This window comes from Serinus canaria, chromosome 6 (genome assembly GCF_022539315.1).
Source record: "Serinus canaria isolate serCan28SL12 chromosome 6, serCan2020, whole genome shotgun sequence".
Classification (NCBI taxonomy): Eukaryota; Metazoa; Chordata; class Aves; order Passeriformes; family Fringillidae; genus Serinus; species Serinus canaria.
The window spans coordinates 29544655-29561126 of record NC_066320.1 but is presented as its reverse complement, the minus strand read 5'-3'; the positions used below and the strand labels follow the sequence as shown (position 1 = coordinate 29561126).

Here is a 16472-nt window from a genome sequence, read left to right as displayed (position 1 = left end):
CTAATTACATGAACCACAGTGTTAACAAGCAAAAAAATCCCCAAAACCTAAGACTAGAGCAAAGCCAACAAATAGAAGAGAATATATTGGTGAACTCTGGATTGTCATGGTAACTAGACAAGCTGTAAATTCAGTGTCAACACGCTTGGATGTTTTAAGCAAATTGATGTCATTACAACTCTGTGAGTAAGGCTTCTGGAATAGGTCTGGTAATAGAGTCTGTTATTACAGCTGCCCCTTCTCAAACTCCACCAGCTCCTTACTGAATACTTGAGTTGAAATTTGCCATAATAAACCCAGCTCCCTCAGGGTTATTAAACACCCCTTTCCCCCATTCTCATAAATGTTCCAATTGCCCTAACCGGAATTTTCCAGAAGAGGAGTGCAGGCACCTGCCATCTAAATTGTCAGCCTGGCTGACTCAGCTGCTTCTCAACTCCGGGCAGGGGAAATATTGCTAAAAAGGCCCTGGCATCCTCAGCCTTGAACCAGTCCCTGAGATGAGAACTGCCAGGAGCAGACACCTGGTAGTCCAGAGATACAAGACTGGGACAAGCAGCAAAGCAGCATGTCTGAGGGACCTGGGAAGAGGAAACCTTCCCCTTTTTAATGTGGAATAAATTAACAACATACCAGCCCAAGGCAGGTCTGAATCCTGCCTTAGCTGGCCCTGGTGTTAAGTGACAGTGCATTAGTGGTGGAACCAGTTTAAGTTGTGGTGAATAACAGATGGAAGCTTTCAGCTTCAAGGAAAACAGAAGTCTTAGTACAGCACAAGATGCTGTGCCTCACCCACTCAGCTTGTCATCTTGAAATGTAGGAAAATCCAGTGAGGCTTTCAGGCCCCTTTAATGTAGCTTAAAAAAAAAAAATCAGCCACTCCCATGTTAAGAAATACTGAGATCAAAGCCTTTCTCACCTGGAGCTGTGTCCCTGCTTTACCCCCAGGCCTGTAACCCAGCCATGCTGCTTTTCCCTTTTCCCCAACATGCTTGGGGTGGAGGGAGGAAGGAAGGAAGGATGAACACAGGGAGGGAGTCCTGCACTGCAGCTCCTTCCCTGTCAGACTGCAAACACCACGTGCTGCACACTGTCAGGAAGGAAGGAACTGCTGTCCAGCTTTGGAGTCTCCTCCTATCCCACATCACTCAGCAGCTCCAAGGAATGACTTCACCTGACCAGAGATGCTCTGACTCAGACTCCAGCCAGCTGCCTAGGGAAGGGTGTAAGGCACTCTGAGGCAGCTGGGAACTCCCTGCACTGAGCTTTATGGCTTGTTTTTTATCAAGAAATGGAGCTGTTTCAACTGACATCTCACACCACACAAGGAAGAAACCCTCAGTAGCCATTTCAGGAGCAGTCAGAGGCTAAAGGCAGGAGCAGCCAGGATGTTCAAGATGGATTCTGTAACATGTCCCATGTCAAGTTTTTCCAGGTTGAACAGCATTGTACTGCTCTCCATTGAACATTCCCCCTTCACACATTTGCCTGCAGGGAAACAGGGCAGGGCAGCTCCTACCAGGAACTAAAACCCCAGGGATGAAAGCAGTAAAGCAAGTAACCCAATTTACTCAGCAAAATCTCAACTGCAGGGACTGAGTGTTTATCCTGCTCCTTTCCAAGCCTCTGCCCTGCTCACTCTTTACCTTCCAATTTCTGCAAATGTAGTGGAGATGTTATGGTGGAGGAACCATACACCATTTTGTATTTCTCCCAGAACAGAAAGGTAGTAAGATGAAAAGGTATGAATAAAAATTCCATTTGAAATGGCCTTTGCCTCTAGGAGGAATAAAGGATGGCATCTGACTGCAAAAAAGCAACTGCACCCCAGTCTGCTTGTGTGCATCCTGGGGAAAGTGAAGTGAGAAATAAGTAGAAATATTTTCCTGTCCTGACCTTGCAAATTTTTCTATTTTATTTTAAACATTTTTGAAAAGAAACAGTGTCAAAAGTCAATAAGAAAATGCAAGTACATTAAGACAAGCTTTTGAACTCACTGAAGCTGAGAGAGGCCAATAAATGTTGCACAGTGCTGATGACAAAAATCAGCAAGGACAGAAGTGTTTGAACATTTCCAACCTAAAGCCCAAACCATAGCTCAATCCCAGTATTGCAAAATTAAGAGCTAAGGCCTGTGGCTCCATGGTCACAACTATTCAAAAATAAATTTACATAAATGAAAGAGCAGACTGTTCAGGAATTTTTAATAGGCATAAGCATGCTATGAGTCCAGTTCCTTAAGTGCAAAATCATATTTCATCTGTGTTGCACAAACAGCAGGAGATCTAATACAACACTGAGATTTTCTACTGAAACATCTTCAGAACAGAAATCAAAACAGGTATTCAAGGTTTAGTTTGCAATTGAGCTCCTCTGCTTTGTGTGGTTGTCTCTAGCTATGCCTTAAGGCGGTTTGTTAATAAGAAAAAAACGGAATTTATTCTCAGTTACACTGTGGTGTTAAGACAGCTGGCTGAAGCAGGTTCAGATTTTCCTTGGTGAAAGAATTCCACTTCAGTGGACTTTTAAGGAGGTCCTGAATAGAATTTTCAGCATAGTTTTGCAGTTCTTCTAATCTGAACTGTTTTATAGGTCCCAAAACAGAAGTATTAAAGAACCATTATCAAAAACCATGAATGGGCAAATGGGGAAAAAGCTGTAGAGCACTTACAGGTAAACAAAGGCAATTGCAGTATTTTTCTCAGAAGTTAAAATTACATGCTACTGTGTTCAGAATTTAAACTTCAGACTGAGTGTTTAAAGCAGAATTTTACACCCCTGAAAATAGGGGACTGTTCTGAAGCACTTTCATTTCCTGACTGTAATAACCACTCAGCGTATACACAGATGCCACATTCCTTAATCACATTCTAAAACAGATTTCCTTAAGGTATCATACATAGCAGAAGGACAATTCTTTCTCCAACCAATCAATATTGCTTGCATATAATTGATGAGCTCTACCAGTTTCAGAATAGCAAACATACAATTATTTAACAATATAAATAGTGATTACTAAAGTTTTAAGTATACTTAAATTTATACTTAAGTTTTAATCATAAGTATAAAATCTCTATGTAAAACCACATGCTATAGCCTATCTGTACAAAGGCCAGGAAAAAGGTTATTTTTTCTTGTAACAAAGTGCTACTGCAGAATTGACTGACTTCTTGTGGACATTTCTGAACAAATACAGATTGTTTGGCTCAGAGCATTTCCTTACAGACTCTAAATTCTTCTCAGAAGATTGTAAAGCAGTTTTAGGCTGCTCAGTAAAAAAACAAAACAAAACAAAAACAATCCAAAAACTCAAGATTGAGTTATGGCTGTGCAACCAAACAAGTAGGCAAATTTTAATTTTCTCTAAAATCTTTCCCAGTTTTCACTATGACTTCAGAAGTGTCCATCTAAATTGAATTTACACAGAGCACCATCAGACAGTACCTGTGCTCCAGCTCCAGTCATTCAAGAAGCTGCTGCTCTACCTGTGGCACCTGGCCATTTGAGCTTTCCTGGTGCATAAGGCTTTGACTCATCTGACTTTCTCTCACTGGATCAGGAATGAATGGCCAGGTCTCTTCTCAGCTGAGAGCCCCAACAACTTCTCAAATGACTGCAGCTGTAAAGCAGCACTTGTTCATGACCTGCCCCCAGCCCCACTCCAAGCACAGTAAACCTGTATCTTATCCCTCCACCAGAGGCAGGGGATGGAGTGAAAGGGGGAAAACCTCCAAGGCAAGAGTACCAAAGAGGGGCTCAACTCACACCTGAGCTTCAAAACATCCCTTCCTTTTCCTGCTAAGGCTACCACATCAGATTTTCCCAGACATCCTTTATTCACACCTAGACACTTTCAAGTAGAAAGAGAGAACTTGTCCATTTATTTGGGATTTCCAGGAATCAGGCAGTTCAGAGCAAGAGCAGCATCTGACAAGCTGACATCCCTGGAAGCCCAGAAGGAGCACTCAGAGCAGCTGCATGTTCAGGGTGTCCTGTGCAGAGATCAGCACATTCCCAGCTGTGCTGCAGCCATGTTCCAGACCCTAGGTAGACAAGTCAGAGCTGTCCAGCCTCTGGAGTGTGCAGGACAAACAGCCACTACACTGATGGACACACAGCCTGGACACACTGGCCTGTGCTACTTGTATATCCCCTCACTCTGTGGGGTGAAATACAGGAGCCATAGGTACACAGTTAGAGTTGGGGGAGATAATGACACCAGGAATATTCCCAAATATGTCTCCATACATTCCCAGTCAAGCTCCAATATTCTGCATTACATCATGGTAACTAGGACATTGACTCATACCTTTAGTTTTCATATAAAATACCAGGTATACCTATCTGGATGGCATAGACAGCTTTTTCAGAATTGGTCCATAACACTGCAGGGCATCAAAATCAGATTTTGAGCATTTGTTCAGCAGCTGCTAAATGAAAAAGGAAGTTTTCTGTGGCTGGTGGAAATCGCTTTTGTTTCAGGGCCTCAGCATTAAGGGTTGGTTTTTCATTGCCATCAGAAACTTCAGTAAGTGAGGCTAAAGTAGCCAAGATCTCTTTTGTCTTCAGAGAAATGTCCTTAAGGAACAGAAAAACAAGCATCCATGAATATAGTATTAGGTATTAAATAGTTTTCACATACACTTAAAATAAAAAACAATCAATACATAACAAAAAAAGGAAACAAGGGTAAATAAATAACTCATTTAAAATAAAGACCCCACTTGTAACAGTTCTTCAGCCTGCTCTTGTGCCATTTTGGATAAAGAAAGCACAACCACTCCTCTCCTGACCTTACTGAGCTCTGTGACTAAGTCACTCAGTTGTGAAATGTCTAATGTTACATGGGGGAGGGAGTGATAAAATACCATCATCATAAAAATCAAGTTTCATAGCTAAGAAGCCATATTTAGCAGGACCTTTTCAAGGTACTGCCAATACTATTGCCAAAGCACTCAGCAAAATCCATGCCTTGTGGAATAAAACTGGGAAACCAGTCTTACAATCAATAGAATTTCTGAACTTTCTTCAGCAATGTAGTTACCCAAGAGATAATATAAACTAAGTAAGCTATCCTTAAAAACTTGCATGATAAATAAAAATGCTCATTTGTAAAAAGGCAGAAGGTAGAAGAGACTGACTGATTCTCACTGCCACTCTTCCTCCTACTCCCTCTTCTGCCAAGATTTAGCAACAGAAGTTAGTTAGATTTAAAAATAAAATATTAACCTTAATGACTTGGCTGTCTGATTTATCTGGATCTTCTGCAGATTGAACAATTAGCTGTCCAATTTCTTTGTGAAGTTTTCCCATTGTCATTGCCTCTGTGTAAGAAAGAAACAAAACACCACACATAAAATCACTTTTTTTGTGACACCTAGAAACGCATATGAGTAAAACAACAAAGTGAGGAATCTTTTCATGACTGCCATTTGAAATCTGTTGATAAAGGCAATAACCTTGTATCAACAGCCAGTACCTCTGAAGGGGCCCAAAGCAGTGATAAGGAGCAGCAAGATGATAACCAGCAAAAAAGGTTTTCTTTGAAATAATCCCCAGTCTTCAAGTATTTAGTGCCATGTTTTTCTAAAAACTCACGTAATATCTCTCCATTCAGCTGAAAGTCTCTTCCATGTCTAACATGGATGTAATGAAATCTCAATTGTGCATTTGTTGGAAAACAAAGCACATCTTTACACAAATTCCAACTTTAACCAGTCTTGCAGGGTGCCAATAAAATGAAGACAGAAATTAACATATTGACTTTTCAAAACCTGGACAGAAGAAGGATGAAGACTGTTTGATCTACAGCAAGGTTGAGCAATTACTGTCAACTCTGGAATAAACTGCCTCTAAATCCAAAATATAAAGAGCAACCAACCTTTTACTACAGGTGAAACTGTAATCTCACTGTCTGCCAAATTCACATAGACATCATAGAGGTCTGATCTACTGCTCACTTCAGAGTCTGTAAATCCAGCAATGTAACCTAGAGCACAGAATTGAGCAAGATTAGGATCTTCAGAAATAAAATCAAAAATCACAGTCCTAAAGTCTGTTCTAAGAGTGTCTGACACAATACCCAGTGGACCCAAGAAGCTGCTCTTGATATTATCAGTCATTCCAGCAGTGCTCAGCAGATGCTTCATTTCCAAGGAGCTTAAAAACAAACTTCTAAAACTGCCTTGAGCATGGATTAACTGCTAACACTTCAGCAGTATCACCAAGTTACCAATGTGACATTTTAAACTCTCCTCCTCCCTTCCTACTAAAATTACTCATTTGTAACTAACTTTCTCATTACCTTCTTAAAATCTCCACTCTGGAGCTTTTTGTCACTAAGTCAGTATTAGACTGGAACAGAGGAATAAACCCAGCAGATTTGCTTATTTATAGTAGGTCAGATGAGCAAACTTGGAGCAGTTTTTCTCCATGGAAGATGCTTAGCAAGCTGTAGAAATGTTGAAGATGAGTAGTCTCCTTGCTTATACTCTGTACAAAGAAGCCTCTTAAATGGCCACATGATGTGTCACAGTAAACTCAGCATAAAGCTTGGGCCTGTTCCTGGATTATGCATTAAGGACTATGCACACACAGCACTGTGTCACACAGACCAAACTCCCACAGGCAAAGTTTACCTGTGCTTAGGAGTCTCAGACTTCACTGACATCAAAACAGAAGTCTGGGACTTCAGAGTCAGGAATTAAAAAAAAACCAACATTCCCTTACTAGTGATGTGTAGAAGCTGGGAAAATATGTAGCTTATCTAAGTGAGCTGGTTCTGTACAACAGGAAGACTTTTAATCCCTCCAGTCAAAGCATCAAAAAAGTCTCAAGGCTGCTTTGCATCTGTGATTAGGGATGAACTGATGTGGATCCACCCAAAGCCACCAGATTAACTAATTATCTTCCCACATACTTGTTTAACTGATTTACCTTTTCCAAAGAAAATTATGTTTAACTTTTTTAATTAGCATTGATAGCAAAATAACCTTTTTTTCCCTCCAAAGTTCCCTGGTGCAAAACTTTGCAGCAACAGAAGCTGACATTGAATTTTCCTGATATTTTTGATTAAGAAATCATCACTACCTGTGCAGGCTTTTAAGGCTTCCAGTTCCTCCTCATTTAGATGCACATATGAATGAAGAATTGACCAGTCTTGTCGATGCCATACTAAAGCAGGCAAAGTCCTAGGGAGATCAGAGTGCAACTTGAGACACAGTACATTTTTACTTACACTAACTAAAGCTTCACAGTAAAAACTGTGTGCCATGAAAAAGAACAATTATCACTAGCTCCCATTTAGGGGTGTGTATATACATATACATATATATATATATATTTATATATTTATTTATTTATATATGAATTGTAGAAATTTCTACTATCAGTACAAGCAGAGTTTATCACTCATTCTACCATTCAATTTCTCTGAGTTGAGCAACATGCAGTTAAACCTTAGGAGGGATTTAGCAGAATTTCTATAAACAGGTTAAAGATGGATTTTTTTTTCCCTTAAAATACAGGCTTTTTTCTCAATGAAGGTTCAAAATTTGTTGGACTTCTGGGGGTGGGTGGGTGGGAAGGAAGGAATTGATAAAGTACCTGGTAAATTCCTGGATAGCTTCTATTCTAGGATGGTAAACTACAATTCTCTTCTTTAACATCAGTGCAGTATATAAAATAACTGTTTCCATTCCAAACTGAGACACTATATCTAGAAAAGAAAAGGAATTATTTTATAGAAGATATATATGCTGATATTATCTTTTTTTTTTTTTTTTTTTGAAGAAGCTTAATAATGACACCACAGTAACAGTTTCAGCACAGTTTACTTGAAGCATACATAAAAACAAGATTGTATTTTAGGCTGTAAGAAAGAAATCAGAACAGAGGCTCTGGCAGAGATTAACCTTTGATGGAGCCAGCAAGGTAAGCCTTCCGAGCATCAAAGTCCTTGCTGAGGAAGGATCCATTTTCTTCACTTTGGCAGATGCCCTTTGTGAGGACTGCAATGTAACTCTCCATCATTTTAACTGGACTTCCATGCTTCAAGTAGATTCTGTGTGAAAAGGAGAGAGTCTGCTATTTTAACTGCAATCACTGCACACACACACATATATATATATAAAAATTAAAAATCATTATTACAAAGAGCAATGTTGTTGGCAATAACTCCAATTCTGGACACCTGGCTGAGGTTTTAAATACTAAACTAAAAGTTTTCCAACATGCACACAAACATGTCTATCTGTCTTTTAGAATTTAAATTAACCTTGTATTTTTATTTCAGCTTTCTATTTTATGAATGAACCAACATGGACTAAGATAGAAACACACCCCAAAGGTGCAGGTAGGTGTCCAGACAAAGAATTCTTTACAGACTTGGAAAGTGTCTGCTTAATGAAAAAGCAACTACCACAGTAATTCCTGTTATTACATGCAGACTATGACTAGGTAGTTTTTAATTTTTTATCCAAGTATCTTTTGCCATTACCATTGTACTCTTTACTAAATGATGAAAGAAAAATATAAACATGTCCTTGATACTCAATAAAACCCCAAAATGACACAGAGGAAGCACACCCCGAGAGAACCCATGCATTGTCAGCTGTCTTCCAGGAAGCAGAGAGACACTGTAACCTCTTTTACAGTTTAAGATATTTCAGGAATAGCACTGAAGGTGTCAACTACACATTTTACATGGTAGCTATAGCACAAAGCAACATCACATTTGGAACTCAATTATTATCATGCTTAGAAGACTCCATTCTAGATTGGAAAGGAAGTATTAGCAGAATATGCTAAGTCAGCAGAAATATGATCCACAGTGAATCTAAGTTTTTCACGTATCACCAAAAAAGAACACATCTCAGTTTTTCAGTACCCTGCAGAACTGATAAGTCTGAAAGCATTTCCAAGTCTGCATTATATATAGTAAGTCCCAAGAGCACAATAACCTCACAATTCCATCCAATTAGCTGCAAAATCCCAGGAATGCTCTTGGTATCAAGAACTGGGACTGAACTAATTTGGAAACTGAAGGAAAAGCAAAATAAGAAGCAGAGAGAGAACATGAGAATGGGGACATGAAGGGAAGTGAGTAAAGAGCACAAGGAAACGAGAAGAGGTTTTTTGGCTGCAGAGGGCTCTCACTTCCCCATAGGAAAAGCAAAACCATCCCTGGGTGCTGTGCTTGGCTCAGAGGAGCTGCAAGCAGCACTTACAAACATGCTGTGGAGGGATACAAGTCATTCACCATACACAGGGTGATCTTTAAGCCCAGCACTGACATCTTCCCAAACATCTACACTTTTTAAAAATATATTCTCAGAGAAAATGAGAGTGAGGGTGGTGGTGGTGTGTGTCTGGAGAAGACACAGTTTAAAACCCAATGAACATCTGACGATCACCAAACACTTTCTGTATATGACAGCTCAAATCAAGGATTTTTATAATCTGATTTCCTTTGTAGGACTGAGTTTCCAGCAATTTGTTTGAACAAATGCAACACAAGGAACCCAGCCTTTTGCTTTGGCAAGACCTGAGCATGCACAAGGCAGAACCTCAGGCCATGTGCATGCTTATACAGCTTTTATACAGACCTGCAGAGGATCCTGGTGAAGGCTGCATATTTCTCTGGGTTGAAGTCTTTGGCTGTCAGGACAATGGAGAAGTGGGTCACCTGCACATGACAGGCACAGAAACACATAGAGCTCAGTAAATGACCCACATGAACAGCCTTGGTCACTTCACTGTCAAGGCTCCAAGCTCCTAAGTGCAGGAATGGCCTGGACAGAGGACTTCTGATGTGACTCGGCTCTAGTACAGATTATCTTTTGCTTAACCTACACACAGGAGTTGCTCTCCTCTAACCTCATAAAGCTATTAAAAAACAGAAAGGCATTTTCCTTCCCCATAGCAGGGAGGAAACTTCCAGAATTTTTTGCCAAAGGAAGCTTGGAGGCAGACAGCATCAAAATATTTAGAAAGAGACTGGAAAAAATACACAGACAGCAGGCCCACAAACAGAACCACTCTAACTTCCTCAATCAAATGATTGTGGGCTGGGACAGTACAAGACTGAAAGTCTGCAATGACCAGGCTCACGTGCCCTCCTGAAGAGAGCACTGTGACATTTAATTTTATTTTCCTTCAAAGGACATATAAACTTGGAGTGAGGAAAGTCAAGCAACATTCTGCTGTGGGCATACAAAATTACCATGTTATTTTTCTACTTACCAACATAGCACGAAACATGAAAATTGAATAGACTTAACCAACAGGGAAAAGATAGAACATACAACTATATTTGCTGTCTTCCAGTAATAAATGCAGTGGAAAAGAGCGAGCCTACAAAACTCAATCCTTGGGGGAAAAAAGGCAGCAGGTTATATAGGAACAAGACTCGGGACACTATGAAACAAACTCCGTAGAGAGAAAAAAAATGCTGAACTTGAAATTAACTAGAAATTAACTAGAAACAGCAGCATGATATAGCATTTGTATGCTAACACAAAGAATTGGGCGATGAGTATGTCAATTGTTCTGCAATTCCATGTCCTGGTGACAAATGAAACATAGACTGGCTGGGCACCTGGACAGAGCTGCATCTGTGAGCACACAACACCTTGAATCCCTTCTTGTTTCTATCCATGGGAAAACACTGCTTAACCCACAGAGGAAGCTCTGCAGAAGCCCTCCCTGCATTCTACTGAAAAACCCCACCAAGCCATACCTTATTCAAGGCTGGAGAATCTTGAACTTCTACCGTTGTGATGTAGAACCAAGACCTTTTATACTGGCCGAAGACAAACGTATGGAGCAATTTGTTTTCATCTGTAAGGCAGCACTTTCGCAGCAGCAGAGTCCTCAGTTCCGCTGTTACGGACGGATAACACCAAACCCACAAAGCATCTCCGTTGGTGTCTTTTTCTATGGTGGAAAGATGTTCACTGTGAGAATGCCAAACAGCAGCAAGGAAGTAAATTGATGGGTTAATCAGGTTTGTTTCCTGGAATCAGATTAAAATTCCACCTTATCCTGACTCTAGACATCCAATTCTGCCACTACGGTTCAAGCCTTAAGGCAGGAATTCTGACACGGGTTTATTTTTTTAAATATTAATAAATCTCCATTCTTGACCCGCTTCACGAGGTCAAAGAAGCACCAAGTTTGAATGCACATTACACATGAGCACGGTATTGAGGAATAAGCACACGGACCAGCTCCTTTATGATTTTCCCTAATTCTGATTTCGCAACACAAACATCGGAAGCCGCGAATTTCAGGCACTTCGGCCGAGTTGTGCACGGCTGAGCCCCGCAACAGGCAGAGCCGGCACCTCCCGGGCCCGCGGCCTCAGCGCGGCGGGCCCCAGTACCGCCCCGGGCCCCGGTACCGCCCCGGCCCCGCTGCCCCGGCCCTCACCGATCAGCCCCACGGCCCGCAGCAGCTGCGCCTCCGGCTCTGCCATCTTCGCTCCGCCGCCTTCCGCCCGCCCGGCCCCGCTCCACCCTCACGGCCCCGCTCCGCCCTCCCGCCATTTACTGAGCGCTCCCGCCCGCTTCCCGCGGCTTCCTGCTCTGGAACCCGCCCGCCCGTTTTCCGGCGGGAACCGGGAATAAATGGATCTGGGGAAAATGGGCCTTGTTTGTTGTCTGCGTCACAGAATCCCTGGGTAGTTCAGGATGGGAGGGACCATGGAGCTCAGCCGGTGCCACCGCCGTGCAGAAGCAGGTCCCCAGAGCACGGCACTCGGGAGCGTGTCCGGACGGGTTCTGGAAACCTCCAGGGAGGGAGACTCCAAAGCTTCCGTCGGCAGTGTCCGGTGTGTGATCACTGCACAATACAGAAGTTCTGTCTCGTGTACAGGTGGAATTCCATGTGTTTCTGCCTCTTGTCCTATTGCTGGACACACCACCTGGTCCATCTGACACCTCCATTCAGATAGTGACAGACATGGATGATTTCCCTGTCATCTCCAGGCTGAACATTCCCAGCTCCCTCAGCCTTTCTCCAAAAGGGAAGAGCTCCAGTGCCCTCATCATCTCAGCAGCCCTCTGTGAGTCACGGGGCACAGTTCATGTGAAATGTTAACACAAAAAGAGGGTGGCCCTGCTGGCAACCACCTCCCGAAGTCACAGCCAGGAGCTGTACCCTGAGTAACCCAAAACACAGACATCCCTGGGTTTCTACACAGCATGGATAAAGGCTGGCTCCTGCCCAAGTGGGGAATGAGTGGTGTGAGGAACAGTAATGGAAGCAGAACAACTATTCCTGAGTAACTCCATGCACCAGCAAGTTTATTGAGAACGTAAATCTCATTTGCAAGAATGTAATCTCATTTGCAAGTTTGGATAACCAGTGGCACCTGAACATTGGACTCCATGACCTTAAGGGTCTTTTCCAACGTAAATGATTCTAGGAACACCATGATACTGATTAGGAGAAGAAACTTCTGAAATAACTGATATAACTAGAGGAGCATCAGAAGCCGCTAAAAAAACATGTGAAGTTCTGGGAGAGGCCAGGCCTGTCCCAGCCTGGCTATGGAATACACTAAAGGGCAGCTTGCCATATGAGTTTCATGAAGTCATCAAGTACACACATTAGTAGGAAGAGACTGATGATACAAAATGGTCATGATCGCAGCCTACAGGGCTTTTTGAGATCCAAAACCATGGAGTGGGCTGCCCAATAGCAAACCCAGCAATAAATACCAGGCAGGATACCTGCAGTCCCCCTGAGAGCACAGCTGCCCCCATGAGAAGGCTGCAGGGACAGTCACTGGCTCCAGTGACATGAGCACAGCTGCCACCTCGACCTCTGACAGTCACCCGAAAGACTTTTTAATTAATTTTATGAACACAAGAAACGCACTTATTCAGCGCTATAAATACCTTAGTGATGACTCTACTTAATGCAGACCATACTAAAATACTTGTCTGTCATGGCTTAGAAATACAATTCCCCAATTTAGTGTTCCCATTGAAATACCCCAGACCACGCACCAATCTCACGTCCCCCTCACCTCCCCCTGTGACAGGATGGAGAACAAAAAGGGAAAGATAGCGGGTTGGGCTATGAACAATTTACTAGAAGCATATAAAGAATAGGAAAATGAACAGTAAGAACAATGCTGATAAGAGAGTGTGTGAGACAGGCGAACCACTCACACGGGGCCCAGCGCCACCCGACCGCCCCCCGGCAAACCCCCTGTGCTCCCCGGTATCGTTTAAGGCTCATTCGGACAAAGAGCTTTGTGAAGCTCGCTCCGCGCTCCCCTCACGGGCCCGATCTCCCCAGGACCGCCTCTCACGATCCCTTCAGAGTCCTGGTCCCAATCCCTCTCCCGCGATTCCCCCAGGATTCCCTCCCGGTCCCGATGCCGATGCTCCGTGGCTCCGGTCCCGGTCCGGCCGGGCGGCCCGCGCGCGCGCCGGGTGGGGTTTCCGCTTCCGCCGCGACCGTGGCGGCGCGCGCCGGCCCCATTCCCTCCCCTTCCCCTGCCGCTCCCTCCCTTTCCGGCCGCGCGTGCCGCCTGGCTGGAGCTCGGAGCCGCCGCCGCCCCGTGAGGAGCCGCCGCCGCCGCCATCATGCCGGTGTACTTCCAGCGGCCCGAGAACGCCCTGAAGCGGGCGAACGGTCAGTGCGGGCCGCGCTCACACATACACACACAGCGCCGGGTCGCCTCCCGTTCCGCTCCCCCGCTCCCGGCCGCGCCCGCCCCTGGACCCCCGCCCGGGAGAGCCCACCCGGAATCCCCCGGCGCTGAGCGGAGGCCGCCCGGAAGGGCCCGCCCGGGAGGGAGCGGGCGGTGCGGCGCCGGCGCGGGGAAAGGGCCGGGCCGGGCCGGCCGGCGCGGCCGCGCCGCATGGCGGAGGGGAGGGAGGCCCGGCGGGCGCGGGGAGCGGGCCCGGCCCCGCCTCCCGCTCCCCTGGGCCCCATGGCCGCCTCCGGGCGGAGGGGGAGCCGCGGCGACCGGGGCTGGCACGGCCTCTGCCCGCGAGCCTGAGCCCGTCGGCAGGCAGGGGCGGCCGGGGCTGGGCATGAGCGGGCCGGACCGCGCTGCCCTGCCGGGGTGATCGCGAACCCGGGCTGATCCCGGGCCCTTGTGGGCTCCGTGTGTTGTATGCCGTCCTTCATGTGACTCCGGTGAGAACGCAAATGGTGAAACTCCCTCACAGCCCTGCACAGGCTAATAACACTGGTTTGCCCCGGAAGACCGACCAAGGGAGACAATTCAGCGCTGTAGCCGTTGCTTGCTGACTGCCACATAAAAGCTGGACTGGTTATATTTATCAGTTGCCTCATTTCGGGCCAAACATATGGCTTTGACGCTTCTGTTTTTTATAGTATCCTATTTTAAGCCCTTAGCAAGACCATTTAGACTGATCATTGTCTCAGGGCTGATGGAAAGATGACACTTTAAGACATCCACAACTTAGAGATGATTTATGGGCCTTTAAATGACAGCAGGAGAGGCTGTGTGGTCTGGGGACTGTGCATTATTCAAGTACTTAGTATAACAAGAAAATGTGAAAGTACTGCACATCCTCAAGATTTTTAATCAAGAATTCATTGTAAAAATCTTTCCCACAAAGATGAAAAGATGAAAGATAAAATCAGCTTCAGTCAGCGTTCAGGGATGAAGATATTGTATCAGTCCTTTCACTGGAAAAGATGCACTTACCTAATATAGAAATTTTATTTATATTTTCAAATTATTGGGTAGAGGAAGTGGCATTTGGTGTGCAAGTCACATTTCTGGAATATTGACTTTAAACTGCTCATTATTGTTATTATTATTATTGATGCTTTCCTGATATTTAAGTTCATATTTCTTATACTGCTGCAAGTCTGCTAAGTTGTGTTGAAGTGAAGGAATGGAGTTGAACTGAAGGGGGTGTTCTCCAGACAGATGCTGGCAATCCTGAATTTCAGTGGACTGAATGGAAAACATGACAAGCAGTGTCAAGTCCTACAAACTGCAGGGGCTCAATCTAACCACAGCCAAGCATATTAAAGGGTGTAAAATCATACCTAAGGCAGATTGTGTGTTGCACAAAGCAGTTTGATGTTAAACTGGCATTTTCAATAGGGACATTCAGTGCAGTTTGCAGTTTCTGTGTGTGTTTTTATAAGTAAGGCTCAAGTGAGCATTAGAAGCACTTAATGTTCTCAGTTATTTCAACATACAGAGGTGGTGTTTGGAAATACAAAGAGCATGAAGGATTTTAAGTATATACAGATATGTAAGAAAAGTGGTTTTATAATGGATAAATGTAGGTCAAGGCTAACCCTGAGCTATTGTTAGTATTTGGCATAGCATTGTACTCAGGCATGTAATGCAACTTTAAGGAGTGTTTTATTGTTGCAAATACTAAGTCTGCTCACTGTTAGAGATACTGTTAAGCACTTGACATCTTTGTCACCTCTTGTAGTGACATGTTTTCTCAGATTGAAAAGTGAGCTTAATTCAGGATTTTGGGTTAGCAGCAGTAGGTGAGTTGTTGATGTGTATCAGCTGGTTCTTGACCGCTCAGCTTCAGTTGCTACTCGGGATACCTGTTAGCATTTTAAGGAGTATAAAAGAACAAAACTAGTGGAAGGTAACTCTTACAGCTACTTACGGACTCAGCTTTACAGTTTATATGTTACAGACCTGAGTTTCCATAACTTACAGTTCCTACTGCAAAGCGTGGTGTTGTATGCTGTATTTGGTTCTTCAGGTTCATTTTCTGCTTTTACTGAAGTGTCTCTTAAATTAACCTTAATTATTTGACTTACTTGTAAGAACCTGCTTGGCCAGAGTTAATTAAAAGTTTCAAAACAACATAAATTAATTTTTTGCTTTGTCCACTTGGTTATCGACCACTGAGTGCCGTGGTTGGAGTGCCCTGGCATTGTTGCAGGATCAAACTTGCCTTTCAAGTTTATTTTCATAAATAAAGTGTAAAGCTCAACAGTAATTGTCTCAAAAGCAGCTCTGAGATAGAAGAGCAGAGTAAATTATGGGATAGAGGGTAGCTTTATTAAAATTCCCGTGGTGAGTAAAGTACTGCTGGGTACTGGCACACCAGAACTTTGATTATCTTCAGTTCTATCACGGTGCTTTCTCTAGAAAGGAGCTTGCTCATCTTCTGCCAGCTCATTATTTGCATAAACTGATCCATGAATATGAGCTGTTGTGGTCCTTAAATTAAAACCACTCTGCTGCTTTCAGTCTAAACCTTTTGCCATGTTTAACTTCAAATTTGAGATTCCAAAACTTGGAAGCTCTGTCTGACGTCTGAGCCCCTGGAGCAGGCCCCTACTTTAATAGTTTCTGCCATTATTTCTTTAGGAATGGAGTGCTTTCCAAGGTACTTCATGGCAGTACTGATTTCACCCCTCAGCCTTTAACAGGCATATTTCCCACTACCTGTACTTGACCTCCCTTATCTTTTAAACCTGTTTGCTTCCCATTC

At 43.7% G+C, this 16472-nt stretch overlaps 2 protein-coding genes across 4 annotated transcripts in view; one reads left to right on the top strand and one right to left on the bottom strand.

Moving 5' to 3' along the window:
• Positions 1-2187: 2187 nt before the first annotated feature.
• On the bottom strand, positions 2188-11563 carry DENND10 (DENN domain containing 10). Of its 3 annotated transcripts, none has more exons than XM_018910580.3 (9): positions 11431-11563; positions 10739-10955; positions 9606-9685; positions 7914-8062; positions 7606-7717; positions 7090-7190; positions 5882-5989; positions 5230-5324; positions 2188-4578 (listed from the first exon to the last, which is right to left on the bottom strand). In XM_018910580.3, exons 1-9 carry the CDS (start codon positions 11544-11546, stop codon positions 4402-4404), a joined length of 1155 nt encoding a protein of 384 aa, XP_018766125.3. In that variant the 5' UTR covers positions 11547-11563; the 3' UTR covers positions 2188-4401. The 3 variants fall into 3 exon arrangements, with proteins under 3 accessions (XP_018766125.3, XP_009085391.3, XP_018766126.1); XM_009087143.4 differs by having other exon boundaries at positions 10739-10935; positions 11431-11540; XM_018910581.3 differs by lacking the exons at positions 9606-9685; positions 11431-11563 and having other exon boundaries at positions 10739-10874.
• Positions 11564-13508: 1945 nt separating this feature from the next.
• Positions 13509-16472, top strand: part of EIF3A (eukaryotic translation initiation factor 3 subunit A) — a 28457-nt gene continuing 25493 nt past the window's right edge. Inside the window, exon 1 of the mRNA XM_030241051.2 lies at positions 13509-13647. Coding sequence (XP_030096911.2) covers positions 13599-13647 — 49 coding nt within the window. The 5' untranslated portion in view covers positions 13509-13598. The remainder of the gene's footprint in view (positions 13648-16472) is intronic.